Source organism: Phocoena sinus, chromosome 4 (genome assembly GCF_008692025.1).
Source record: "Phocoena sinus isolate mPhoSin1 chromosome 4, mPhoSin1.pri, whole genome shotgun sequence".
Lineage (NCBI taxonomy): Eukaryota > Metazoa > Chordata > Mammalia > Artiodactyla > Phocoenidae > Phocoena > Phocoena sinus.
Genome location: NC_045766.1, coordinates 72,072,719 through 72,087,877, shown reverse-complemented (window position 1 = coordinate 72,087,877; position 15,159 = coordinate 72,072,719). Strand labels below are relative to the sequence as shown.

General features: G+C 37.2%; 1 protein-coding gene across 8 annotated transcripts in view; it reads right to left on the bottom strand.

The window, feature by feature from the left end:
* Positions 1-15,159, bottom strand: part of DLG1 (discs large MAGUK scaffold protein 1) — a 287,224-nt gene that overhangs the window by 12,050 nt on the left and 260,015 nt on the right. For all 8 annotated transcript variants that reach the window (XM_032629957.1, XM_032629959.1, XM_032629960.1 and 5 more), the window contains one exon: positions 1,326-1,435. In XM_032629957.1, coding sequence (XP_032485848.1) covers positions 1,326-1,435 — 110 coding nt within the window. The remainder of the gene's footprint in view (positions 1-1,325; positions 1,436-15,159) is intronic.

Sequence of the window (15,159 nt, the reverse complement as noted above, 5' to 3'; positions counted from 1 at the left end):
ACTGTGGAATTATTATTTTTCCTATACAGCTGTTAATTTGTGCTTTAGATATTTTGAGGCTGTGCTACTAAAAGTGCAAAACAAATGTATAAATATATCTTCGTAATGGAGTGAACCTTTAACTTCTATGAATGTTCCTCTTTATCTCTAGTAATACTTCTTACCTTAGAGTATACTTTGAAAGTAGTATAAACCAGCTGAATTTATTTAGTGTTTGTATGGTATATCCCTTTTTTCTATTCTCTTTTAGCCCTTCCATAGACTAATAATTAAGGTATGTCTTATAAAAGCAACATATAATTGATGGGTTTTATAGCACACTATCCCAAAATATGGTACCTTGGCTTGAAGGAATTTGAAAAATGACAGGTACAGGAAGGACTCTCTGACCTTCCCCTGAAGCAGGTCAATAAGATCCTCATGTGAGAGGTGACCTCCCTATACCTGAAGAAAAGGACTATCCTTATCTCTGATGATGGAGGGAAGCTGAGAAGAATTTGAATGAACAAGCCTTACTAAGTTTCCATTAGTTTACTACTCTTAAGTCATATTGTCTGGTCCTATCACATTTTCCCATCACTCTCCACTCATCTAACCTAGTATAAAAATGTTCAGGTTTAACCATTCCTTTGGGTTTTCATTTTCTTATGAAGGTCCTATGTCATGTAAAACTTAAATAAATTTGCATGCTTTTCTCTTGTTCATCTGTCTTTTGTTACAGAGGCCCAGCTGAGAACTTGGAGGAATAGAAGGTAAAGATTCTTTTCCTTTTCTACAAAAGCAACATATAGTTATTTCTCATTCCTCTATTCTGCCAAGTTTTGTATTTTAATTGGACCATTTAGTCTAGAATTTAATTAATGAAACATGTGGGTTAATTTATACTATCCTACTATCTGTATCCTTTTGCCCCACCTATACTATGTTTCTATTTGCTTATTCCTCTCTTCTTTTAATATTTATTTAAATTCTATTTTTTGTCCTCTATTAGGTAAATATTTATACATTATTTTATTCTCTTAATGGTTACCCAGAGCTGCACTGCCCAATTAAGTAGGTACTGGACACATGTGACTATTTAAACTTAAAAATTCTAACATATGTTACTTTATACTTTAGTATATTAACGTTGACGATTATGATAGTTAATATCAAGAGTGCTTATTTAATCCTCACAACAACCCTCTGAGTGGATATACTATTATTACCTGCATTTTACAGATAAAGGAATTGAGATGCAAGAAGGGTAAGTAAATTACCCAATCTAATAAGTAACAGAGACTGGATTTGTACTTAGAGGCTGTGCCTTAGGCATTTACACTTACATGATATTTTCCATGGATTTGGGTTTAATAAAAATGGAGATTGGGTAAAGTTGTGCAATCTGTAATCTCTTTATGGCATTTCCAGACACATCGAGGATACAGTGTTTGCCCTAAAACAGAGGGAATAGGGAAGAAAAACAAGTGAACCAAGTATTTTCAACTATATCAAAGGTACATTTCCTACAAGTACAAAATCTGAATTATGATGTTTGGATCCTGTTCACTTTAAGCAAACTTGTCATTTCTGTTACGAAGACAATGAATAATGACTATGGATAACTGGTTTTCCATTCTCAAATATTACATTTAAAAAGGAATGAAAATACAGTTCCCTTACCCCTAGCTTTCACAGATCAGTAATCTCTCAAAACGGCAACCAATATGGGGTTCCTATCTTTTACTTCGCTGAGAAAGGGCACTAAAAAATACCCTAAGCGACCATCTTACCACAACCATCATTTCATAAAAGAATATATGATCAGGGCTTCCCTGGTGGCACAGTGGTTGAGAGTCCGCCTGCCAATGCAGGGGACAAGGGTTCATGCCCCGGTCCGGGAAGATCCCACATGCCGCGGAGTGGCTGGGCCTGTAAGCCATGGCCGCTGAGCCTGCGCGTCCGGAGCCTGTGCTCCGCAACGGGAGAGGCCACAACAGTGAGAGGCCCGTGTACCGCAAAAACACACACACACACAAAAAAACAAAAAAACAAATAAAAAAAGAATATATGATCAAACAAGAATGTAAAAGTGTAGGATAAAGGCGAATCTTTAAAACTGAATAAATTTAAATTTATAAAACCTCACTACCACTCTATTTTTCATCTTACTGGTGACCAGTAAAAACTTTATCACAAACTGAAGCATTTGGAAACCCCAATTCTGAATTTAAGACGCTTTCCTGACATGCTTAAATTCACTGCCAAAGGCCATTAAGATTTTTAGTAAAGATGAGCATTTCCATGTTAAATAGGGTAGTACTTCTAATTTATCAAACAGATTTTATTATAACATTTAAAGTCAGGTACTACCCCATAATGCGTCTTGTAATCTAAGGGCTTGAATCCACCCGAATGAATGATAATTTCAACTCAGTAGGACTATTTAAAATAAAAAAATTAATATTTTATGAATATTTCAAACATACAGAAGGTAAATAACATATATACCTGTACCCACCACCTCCTTTTATTAGATATTACTATTTTACCTCATTGCTTAATTTTAAAAAACTACATTGAAACATTAACATTCTATCTTGTTTGCTTTATTTTACCTCCCTGTATATATATGTACACAATAGTTTAACAGTAAATTGCAAACATAAACCTTCTTTACCCCTTATTTCCTAAACACAATGACATCTCTTAAATAACCACAGTATAATTTCAGTTGGTCATCTAGTATCCTTTACTGAAAAAGGAAAAAAAGTATTCTTGCTCTAGGGTCCAATCCAGGACCACACATTGCATTTAGTTGTATTGTCTCTTTAGCCTCTGTCAATCTGGCACAGTTCTTTAGTCTTTGTCTTTCATGATCTTGATATTTTTCAAGAGTACAGAACATTCTTTTTTCATAGAATATGCCTCAACCTGGGTTTGCCTGAAGTTTCCCATCAGATGGCAGGATACACATTTTCGGTAGGAATACCACAGAAGTGATGTTGCATCCTTCTCAGTCCATCATATCAGGAAGCATAAGATGTCTACTAGTGATGTTAATTTTGATCACTTTTTAAAGGTTTTTGTCTGCCAGGTTTAGATTACTATTTTCCTTTTGTAGCTGATAAGTATTTGGGGCAAGGATATGTTGAAACTATGTAAATATCCTGTTTCTCATCAGGTATTGATTCACTCATTAATTTTAGCATACACTGATGATTCTTGCCTGAAACAATTATTATCATGGTGGTTTTCAAGAGAACTCTCCTAATTCCATCATTCCTTCTAACCTTATTAGCAGACATTCTAATAATGTAAGGTAAAGCTTTCCCTTCTATCTACTTATCTATTCATTCATATATTTATTTATACCATGTATTTATTTATACCATTATACCATTATGGACTCTTGGATTCTTGTTCTCTGTTATAATCAGTTATTATCATTTATTTTAATATTCCAATTATGCCAGACTTGGCCACTGTGGGGCCTTACAGGTTGGTTTCAGTGTCTTTTTGACATATTTGTATCATTCTTTAAGCACTTCCTTAGTTTTCTGACAGAGCAAAATGTTCTAGGCTCATCTTGTACTTTCCCAGTGGAATCAGCCATTATTCTAATGAGTTCTGGACCTTTTTAATGGAGGATAGTATTTAGAAGCCAAGATCTAGACACTAGATATTCTCATTGTTTACTGACGAGTCATCATTTTTAGGCCTCCTTTGTGGACAGAGCAAGAAAACATATATACACATTTATATTTCTATATCTGTATTAAGATGCATGGGTTTATATTCATATCTCTAATTCCAATCCAATTACCATAGAGCTTATTCTACCCTCTCCCCTTTCCATATTTCTAAAATCCCTTCTTTGACAGTGAGAAATCTAGCTCCCATCAATTGTCAATATATTAATTTATTTGCTCAACTCTAAAATATACCTTAAAGTAGTTTCAGACCTATTAACCCATACCACTCTAATTAGAGTTCAATATTTGTTCATAGGCTTTCTGTCTTTAGCCTGTCTTCAAGGATTATTGGGATTAAGACTTCTCCCCTCCCTTCCTCTCTTCAATGAAGTTATTTGAAAATTAATTTAAAAATAACTATTTGAAACAGACTAGGTTTAGTCTGCTCATATATCATTCTGCTTTCCCCTCATCTTCTCTTTTTGTTTTTTTAATATACAAAATGTTAACACAGTTCTAAAGTCAAAATTATACAAAAAGGTATACTTGGAGAAATGCTATACCTCCATCCCTTCTACCTCAATCCCAATCTCCCATCCTTTCCACTCCTCCCTCGTAGGTAACTGATCTCAGGTTTGATTTATCATTTTTATATCTTATTTTTGTGTGAATTGTGTATTTATATCTTTTGTCCATTTTCTAATAGATTCTGGTCTCTATTCGCTCAATTTTTAAGAGTTTTTAATATTCGGGAATATCAGCCCTTTTCTTGAAGATTTTTTGTCAGTTGTTTTTTGACATTGGTAATGGTGTTTTCTCTTAGTTTTAGGAAAAGTTTTTTGGTCAAGCAAAAGTCTTTTTGTTTTCATGTGTTCAGAAGTTATCAGTCTTTTACTGCATCTGAATTTTGATTCACGGTTAAAAAACCTTCCCTATGCCCAGGTTATATTTTCTTCTGTCAATTATATTAGAGCCAATTTTTGTGTATGGTGTGAAGTATGGTTCTTTTATTTATTTATTTGGTTGCACTGGGTCTTAGTTGCAGCACCTGGGCTCCTTAGTTGCGGCATGCAAACTCTTAGTTGCGGCATGCATGTGGGATCTAGTTCCCTGACCAGGGATTGAACCCAGACCCCCTGCATTGGGAGCATGGAGTCTTACCCACTGTGCCATCAGGGAAGTCCCCCAGAAGTATGGTTCTAATTTACCTTTTCTCCAGTTGTTCCAGCACTATTTACTTAAAAGCCCATTATTAAAAGCCCCAGTGATATGAGATTGCACCTTTGTCATATACTATATTTTCATATGAGTTTGGGTCTTCCTGGATTCTCTTTTCTATTCTACTCGTCTTTTTGTCCTATTCATGGGTCATTAACACACTGTTTTAATTAAGAAGTCTTAACAGTATTCTTTAATATCTGGTAGGGCTAGAATCTCTTGTAGCTTTTCTTTTTGTGTGGTCCTGGCTTCTCTTATGAACTTCAATTCAATTTGTCTAACCCCATAAAAAAGCTGGTAGTTATTTTTACCGGGATTGTGTTCATATATAAAATCAGCTTAGACAGAACTGGCAGCTTTACAATGTTGAATTGTCATAGCTAAGAACAAGGGATGTCTTTACATTTGATCAAGTCTAATATTCTGTCTTTCAGGAGTGTTTTACAGATTTCTTCATGTAAGTCTGCATATTTCTCATTAAGTCTACTAAGTATTTTACATGCTATTTCTTACATTATAAATGGGGTTTTCTCTATAATAATCTTCTGATTACTGTTCATGTAAAAGAAAGCTATTAATTTCTGCATATTAATTTTATATGCTACCTTACTCTAGCTTTTTATTTTGTCTTTGATTTTATAAGTCTTTAATTTTATAATAAATTTATATTTTACAAAATAAATTTTGTATGGTTTCTAGGTTACTATATTATCTGAAAACAGAGATAGTTTTATTTCTTTTCCAATTCTTATGCCTCTGATTGATATGTATTGTGTAATAGCATTGACTAGTACCTTGAGTAGTAGTAGAGATAACGGACATCCTTGCCTTGCTCCTATCATAATGGCACTGCCTCAATGTTTCTCCCATTAAGGATTTCGATCTGTCCCTCTCAATCTTTTTCTTTTTTCTCTTAAAAAAAATAACAACAATCTCTGTATTTCTGAGATTTCCCCCTCCCAGTAGAGGTACTGGATTTTACCAAATGCTTTTCAGGCATCTGTGAATATATGATTTTTCTCTTTAGATCTGTTAATGTGGTAGATTACATTAATGGATTTCCTAATATTGAGCTGACTTTAAATATCTTTAATCCCATTTGGTCATGGTATATTATTTTTGCAATGTGGTACTGGATTCTGTTTATTAAAATATTTAACACTTTTGTATTAATATTTATCAGTGATACTGATCTATAATTTTCACTGTCTTCATCAGGTTTAGATATCAATATCAGACTTGCTTCATAAAAAGATGCTCTTGAACAGTACTTATGGAGCTTTAGGATGATCTAACTTTTCAAGATTTATTAGAATTCCCCCATGAAGTCATCTGGGCCTGATGCTTTTTGTGGCGTAGTTTCTTGATAACTTGCTCTATTTCTTCTAAAGATTTCTTCTTCTATAGAAATCTTTCCATCTCTAATAGGTCAATTTTGGTAAACTGTATTTTTCTAGGAAATTATCCATCTCAACCAAGTTTAAAATTTTATTTATATAAAGATATGCAATACAGTCTTTTATGATTTCATAATATTTCAATGGTTATGCCCCCTTGTCATTTCCTGTGTCTAGTGTGTGATTTTCCCCTTAAAAAAAAAATCAGGTTAGCTAGTAGTTTGTCTATTGTGTTATTTCTTTCTAGATCTTCTGCTTTTCTATTCTCCACCTTAATTTCTTACAAAAATCCATTTTATTAATTATTTTTATTATAAAGAATATGTATGCAAGTGACAAAAATCTTAAGTAGTTCAGAAAGCATATAATGTTAAAGATACAAGTTCTGTTTTCCCCCAAAGCACTAGGAGGAATGTCAGTTAAAAGAAAAAAAAGGCTTGGTTAAGGCATAACTGATATACAATAAACTGCAGATATTGAAAGTATACAATTTGGTAAGTTTTGACATGTGTATACACCTTGAAATCATCACCATAATCAAAATAATAAATATATCAGTCACTCCCCAGTTTCATGCCTCTTTGTAACCTCTCCTTCCTGTCCTTCTCCAAGCAACCACTAGTCTGCTTTTTGTTACTATAGATTTGTATGAAATTTCTAAAACTTTATATAAGTACAGTTATTCAGTATGTAGTTTACTGTCTGGCTCCTTTCACTTAGCATAACTACTTTGGGATTCATCCATGTTGTTGTGTAACATCAACAATTTATTACTTTTTATTGCTGAGTAGTAGTCCATTACATGAATATACCATACTTTGTTTATCCATTCACCAGATGAGGGACATCTGGGTTATTTCCAGTTTTTGCCCATTATAAATAAAGCTGTTACAAATATTCATGTTAAGTCTCTGCATGGACATATGATTTCTTTCCTCCTATCTCTGTCAAAACTTGGTAATGGTCAGTTTAAAAAAACTTAGCCATTCCAATGGGTATGTAGTGGCTCCTTATTAAGGTTTCAATCTGCATTTACCTAATGAATGACTGTGTTGAGTATCTTTTCACGTGTTTATTGGCCATTTTTATATCTTCCTTCGAGAAACGTCTTTTCAAATACTTTGTTCATTTAAAAATAGGGTTGTCTTTATTATTGTGAGGAAAGAGTTCTCTACATATTCTAGATACAAATCTTTTATGAAATATATGATGTGAAAATATTTTCTCCTAGTATATGGCTTGTCTTTTTATTCACCTAACAGTGCTTTTTTCTTTTTCCCCCAAGAGCAGAAGTTTTAATCTTGATGAAGTCCAATTTATCATTTTTTTTCTTTTATGGATCGTGCTTTTGGTATATTATCTTAGGAATCACTGCCAAACCCAAAGTCATGAAGATTTTTCCTATGTTTATAGTTCTAGGATTCAGATTTAGGATCTATTTTGAGTTAATTTCTGTGTATGGTATGAGGCGTGGCTAGTCAATTGTTCCATCACCATTTGTTGAAAGAATATCCCTTTCTCCACTGAATTGCCTTTGCACCTTTGACCACAGCTGTCCATATATATGTGGGTCCGTTTAAGGATTCTCTAGTATGTTACACTGATCTACCTTTTTTTTTTGCGGTACGTGGGCCTCTCACCGTTGTGGCCTCTCCCGCTGTGGAGCAGAGGCTCCGGACGCGCAGGCTCAGCAGCCATGGCTCATGAGCCCAGCCGCTCCGCGGCATGTGGGATCCTCCCAGACCAGGGCATGAACCCTGTGCACCGCAACGAAGTAGTAGTGTCCCCTGCATCGGCAGGCAGACTCTCAACCACTGTGCCACCAGGGAAGCCCTGATCTACCTATCTTCATGCCAATATCTTTATGCATACCATCTTGATTAACTGTATTTTTATAAATTTCAAAATGAAGTAGTGTGAGTCCTTCAGCTTCGTTCTTTTTCAAAGTTGTTTTGGCTATTTTAGATCTTTTGCATTTCCATATGAACTTTAGTATTATTATCATGTCAATTTCTACAAAAAGAACTCCTGGGATTTTTGATTGGGGTTGTACTGAGCCTAAAGTGCAAGTGAACAAAACTGATATCTAAACAACACTGAGCCTTTCAATCCATGAGCATCGTGCATCTCTCCATTTATTTAGGTCTTTAATTCTCTCAGCAATGCTTTGTAGTTTTTAGTGTACTGACCTGCAAATATTTTTGGTCAGATTTATCTCTAAGTATTTAATATTTTTTTAATGCTACTACAAATAATGTTTTTTAAAATTTCGATTTGGTCTAGTATATAGAAATACAATTGATTTTTGTATATTGATCAACACTGTATCCTTTGATCTTGCTAAACTTATTTACTAGTTCTAGTAGCATTTTTTTTTCTTTTTGTAGATTCTATCAGATTTTTTACATAGACAATCATGTTGTCTGCAAATAAGGACAATTCTACTTCTTCCTTTCCAATCTGGATGACTTTGATTTCTCTCTCTTGTCTTACTGCACTGGCTAGGACCTCTAGTACAATGCTGAAAACAAGTGGTAAGAGTGGGTATCCTTGACATGTTTCTGATTTTAGGGGGAAAACACTGAGCTTCTTTTATCATTAAGTATGATGATAGGTGTAGGATTTTTAGAATATTATTTATCAGTTTGAGAAAGTTCTTTTCTATTCCCAGTTTGTGGAGAGTTTAATCAAGAATGGATGTTGGGGGACTTCTCTGGTGGTGCAGTGGTTAAGAATCTGCCTGCCAAAAAAAAAAAAAAAAATAGAATCTGCCTGCCAATGCAGGGGACACAGGTTTGATCCATGGTCCGGAAGATCCCACATGCTGTGAAGCAACTAAGCCTGTGCATCACAACTACTCAGCCTGTGCTCTAGAGCCCGTGAGCCACAACTACTGAAGCCCGTGTGCCACAACTACTGAAGCCTGCGTGCTCCAGGGCCCATGTGCTGCAACTACTGAGCCTGCGTGCTGAAACTACTGAAGCCTGCGCGCCTAGAGCCCGCTCTCCGCAACAAGAAAAGCCACCGCAGTGAGAAGCCTGTGCACCGCAACGAAGAGTAGCTCCCACTTGCCGCAATTAGAGAAAGCCCGCGCACAGCAACGAACACATAATGCGGCCAAAAAAAAAAAGGATGTTGGATTCTGTCAAAGCTTCTTCTAAACTATGGATATAATCATATGGTTTTCCTTTTTTAGTTTAATATGGTGAGGTAAACCGACTGCTTTCTCATGTTTAAATTTACCTGGAATTCACTGGATAAACCCTAACTTGGTGGTTATATTATCTCTTTTATATTGTTAGATCAAATTTGTAAAAATCTTGTTTAGAAATTCTGCATCTATGTTCACAGAAATTGGTCTGTAGTTTTTTTGGTAATGTGCAGTCAGGTTTTGAAATCTAGGTAATGCTGGACTCAGAATAAATTGGGAAGCACTCCCTCTTTTTAGATTTTATGGTAGAAAATGGGTATTATTTCTTCCTTAAGTGTTTGGTAAAATTTATTAGTGAAGCCACCTGGGCCTGGAGTTTTCTTTGTGGAAAGGTTTTTAAATACAAATCAATTTCTTTAACAGATGTAGGGCTATTCAAATTATCTATTTCTTCTTGAGCTTAAGTAGTTTATTCCTTTCAAGGAATTTATCCTTTTCATCTAAATTGTTGAACTCAGTGGTATAAAGTTGTTACTAATTTCTGACTTTTCTTTAAATATTTGTAGATTTTGTTATTTCTCTCATTCCTGATTTTGGTAATTTGTGTCTTCTCTCCTTTTTTCTGACCAGTCTGGTTAAAGGTTTATCAATAACTTTGATCTTCTCAAAGGACAAGTTTTGGTTTCATCGATTTTATCTACTGCTTTTGTTTTCTTATTAGTTTCCTCTCTGATCTTCATTTTCTTCCTTCTGCTTACCACATAATTTCTGCTTTTATTTATATCATGTTCTTCCTTTATCTTTTTCTAGTATTTTACACTAGGGATTTGGTTTATTTATTCTCATTCATAAAAAAAATTTATTTAATTTTATTTTTGGCTGCGTTGGGTCTTCGTTGTTGCATGCAGGCTTTCTTTAGTTGTGGTGAGTGGGGGCTACTCTTCGTTGCGGCACGCAGGCTTCTCATTGTGGTGGCTTCTCTTGTTGCAGAGCACGGGCTCTAGGCACGTGGGCTTCAGTGGTTGCAGTGCGCAGGCTCGGCAGTTGTGGTTCACGGGCTTAGTTGCTCTGCAGCATGTGGGATCTTCCCCAACCAGAGCTCAAACCTGTATCCTCTGCATTGGCAGGCAGATTCTTAACACTGTGCCACCAGGGAAATCCCTACTCGCATTCATTTTTCTTTGGAAAAGTTCTTAAGGCTATGAATTTTCCTTTGATCAGTGTTTTAAATGTATCCCATGGATTCTGGTATGTACTACTTTCATTTTTAAGAAATTCTGTAATTTCATTTTGTATTTTCTCCTTCACTTAAGAGTTAAGAGGTGGCTTTAAATTTTCTAACTGGGAGAGAGACTGGCCAAGATGGCAGAGTAGAAAGACCCTGAGCTCACCTCCTCTCATGAGCACACCAAAATCACAACTACCTGCAGAACGACCATGTATGAAAAAGATCAGAACTTACCAGAAAAGATCTACAACTAAACACATAGAGAAGGAATGACAACAAGACAGGTAGGAGGGGTGTACTTGTGATATAATCAAGTTGCATACCCCTGGATGGGTGACCCATTAACTGGAGAATAATTATATTACAGAGGTTCTTCCACAGGAATGAGAGTTCTGAGCCCCTGGGGACCCTGCACCAGGAAGACAAGTCTCCACAGCATTTGGTTCTGAAGGCCAGTGGAGATCAATTTTGTGAGTCCCAAAGGACTGGGGGAAATAGAGACTTCACTATTAAAGGGTGCACACAAAATCTCACATGCACTAGCACCCAGGGCAAAAGCAGTAATCTGATGGGAGCCTGGGCTGACCTACCTGCTGGTCTTGGAGAATCTCCTGGAGAGGTGGGGTGGCTGCCACTCACCCTGGGGACACAGACACTGGTGGCAGCCACACGTGGGAGTTTTCTACCACGTGGACACTGGTGTGGGTGGTCGTCATAGTGGGATCCTCCTTATGGCTCATTAGTGCCAAGAACTGGCCCCACCTAACAGCCTGTAGGTGCCAGTGCTGTGATGCCTCAGGCCAAACTAACTGGGTGGGAATACATCTCCACCTATCAGCAGACAGGTTGCCTAAAGACTTCCTGAACCCACAGTCACCTCTAGACATGCCCCTGCCCAAGAGAGGGCCATGACCCAGCTACATCTACCAGTGGACAGGCACCAGCTCTGCCTTCCAGGAAGCCTGAACTAGCCTCTAGACCAGCTTCACCCACCAGGGGGCAGACACCAGGTGCAAGAAAACCATAATCCTGCAGCCTGCGGACCCAGCCTGCCCACAGAAGGCCAACAGAAGCTTTGGGACTCCCCAGACACTGTGACCAACTGTATGAGGAACCGCTCTGCCACCAGTGATCTGACACCAGCTCTGGGATCCCATGGCCCTGCAGCCAGACTCCAGGACCTGGCTTTGCCTGCTAGTAGTCCGGCACTAACCCCGGGACCTGGCTTCACCCAACAGTGGGTGGACAACAACCCCCGAGTCTTTTGGGTCCTAACTCTGCCCATCAGTGAGCTCACATAAGCCCTGAGGCATCCTGGGGTTCTGCAGTCACCCACTGTGTGACCAGGCCACGCTAACCAACAGCCAGCAGTCAGCAGTACAAGGCAGGGCCTGTCAACTAACCGGGCTAGGGGCCAACCAAGCCTACCACACTGCCCACATAGTCAGCCTCTCACAACAGAATGACCCCCCTTCATAGGGGGATCATCTGAAGCATGTATCTTGGGTGACGAGATGGGAGTGTGCTGCTGGGACACATAGGGCATCTCTTACAGAAGGCCACTTGTCCAAGGCTGGGAAATGTAACCAACCTACCAGATACATAAAAATACAAATAGCAACTTAGATAAAATGAGGTGGCAGAGAAACATGTTCCAGACAAAGGAACAAGATAAAACCCCAGAAGAAGAACTAAGTGAAGTGGAGATAGGCAATCAACCCAAGAAAGAATTCAAGGTAATGATTGTAAAGATGATTACAGAACTTGGGAGAAGAATGGATGCACAGAGTGAGCAGGTAGAAGTGTTTTTTTTTGGGGTGATTTGTGCAGCTTGTGGGATCTTAGTTCCCCAAGCAGGGATTGAACCTGTGCCCTCTGCAGTGGTGTGGAGTGCTAACTGCTGGACCATCTGGGAATTTCCAAATTAGAAGTTTTTAACAAAGAGAAAATATAAAGAACAACCAAACAGAGATGAAGAATACAATAACTAAAATGAAAAGTACACTAGAAGGAATCAATAGTAAACTAAGTGACACAGAAGAATGGATTAGTGAGCTGGAAGACAGAGTAGTGGAAATTATTGCCACTGAAAAGAAAAAAGAAAAAAAGAATGAAAACCAATGAGGACAGTTAAACAGACCTCTGGGACAACATCAAGCACATCAATATTTGCATTACATGGGTCCCCGAAGAAGAGAGAGAGAAAGGGGCTGAGAACATAAATGAAGACATAACAGCTGGAAACTTCCCTAACCTGGGAAAGGGAACAGTCACCCAAGTCCAGGTAGTGCAGAGTCCCAAACAGAATTAATCCAAAGAGGAACATATCAAGACACATTGTAATTAAAATGACAAAAAATAAAGATAAATAGAAAATGTTAAAAGCAGCAAGGGAAAAGCAACAAATAACATGCAAGGGAACACCCGTAAATTTTTGATTTTTCATCAGAAATTCTGCAGCCCAGAACGAAGTGGCATGATATATTTAAAGTGATGAAAGGGAAAAACCTACAACCAAGAATACTCTACCCAGTAAGGCTCTAATTTAGATTTGATTGAGATCAAAAGCTTTACAGACAAGCAAAAGCTAAGAGTTCAGCACCACCAAATCAGTTCTACAGCTAATGTTAAAGGAACTTCTCTAGGTGGAAAAGAAAAGGCCACAACAAGAAACAAGAACATTACAAAATGAAAATACTCAACGGTAAAGGCAAATATACAGTAAAGGCAGTAGGAAGGTTAAAAGAGAAAAGTAGGGCTTCCCTGGTGGCGCAGTGGTTGAGAGTCCGCCTGCCGATGCAGGGGACTCGGGTTCGTGCCCCGGTCTGGGAGGATCCCACGTGCCGTGGAGCGGCTGGGCCCGTGAGCCATGGCCGCTGAGCCTGCGCGTCCGGAGCCTGTGCTCCGCAAGCGGGAGAGGCCACAACAGTGAGAGGGCTGTGTACCGCAAAAAAAAAAAAAAAAAAAGAGAAAAGTAGTAAAATCATCTACATCCACAATAAGCAGTTAAGGATTATATAAAACAATCAGATAAACAGTAATCGTGAAGGGAAGAGAGTACAAATGGCGGGTCTTTAAAATGCATTTGAAATGAAGAGATAAGCAACTTAAAACAATCATGTATACATACAGACTGCTATATAAAAGCCTCATGGTAATCACAAACCAAAAATCTGTAATAGATATACACACAAAAAAGAAAAAAGAATCCAAACATAACACTAAAGGCAGTCATTAAATCACAAGAGAACAAAAGAAGGGAGAAAAAGACATGCAAAAACAACTGCAAAGCAATTAACAAAATGGCAGGAAGAACATACATACTGATAATTATCTTAAATGTAAATGGACTAAATGCTGGAATCAAGGATACAAAAATAAGACTGGTGTATATGCTGCTCACAAGAGACTCACTTCAGATCTAAAGACACACACAGACTGAAAGTGAGGGGATGGAAAAAGGTATTCCGTGCAAATGGAAATAAAAAAAAAGCCAGAGTAGCAATACTTATATCAGATAAAATAGACTTTAAAATAAAGACTGTGACAAGAGACAAAAAAGGACACTACATAATGATCAAGGGATAAATCCAAGAAGACGTAACAAATGTAAATATATATGCACCCAACATAGGAACACTTAAATATATAAGGCAAATTTTAAAAACATAAAAGGAGAAATTGACAGAACACAGTTGTAGTAGGGGAGTTTAACATCCCACTTACACCAATACGCAGATTGTCCAGATGGAAAATCAATAAGGAAATACTAGCCTTAAATGACACAACAGACCAGATGGACTTAACTGATAAAGAGCATTACATCTGAAAGCAGCAGAATACATATTCTTTTCAAGTGCACACGGAACATTCTCCAGGACAGATCACATGCTAGGCCACAAAACAAGCCTTGGTAAATTTATGAAAACTGAAATCATATTAAGCATCTTTTCTGACCACAATGCTGTGAGACTAGAAATCAACTACAGGAAAAAAAACTGCAAAAAACACAAATATGTGAAGGCTAAATAATAAGCTACTAAACCACCAATGGATCACTGAAGCAATCAACAAGCAAATAAAAAATACCTAGAGACAAATGAAAACAAAAACATGATGATCTAATAACTGTGGAACACAGCAAAAAGCAGTTCTAAGAGGGAAGTTTATAGAGATACAAGCTTACCTCAGGAAAAAAGAAAAATCTCAAATAAACAAGCTAACCTTACATCTAAAAGAACTAGAGAAAGAAAAAAAACCCTCCAAGTTAGTAGAAGGAAAGAAATCATAAAGATCAGAGCAGAAATAAATGAAATAGAGATGAAGAAAACAAGAGAAAAGATCAATGAAACTAAAAGCTGGTTCTTTGAAAAGATAAATAAAATTGATAAACCTATAGCCAGACTCATCAAAAAAAAAAGAGAGGGGGTCCAAATCAATAAAATCAGAAATGAAAAAGAAGTTACAACTGACACCACAGAAATACAAAGG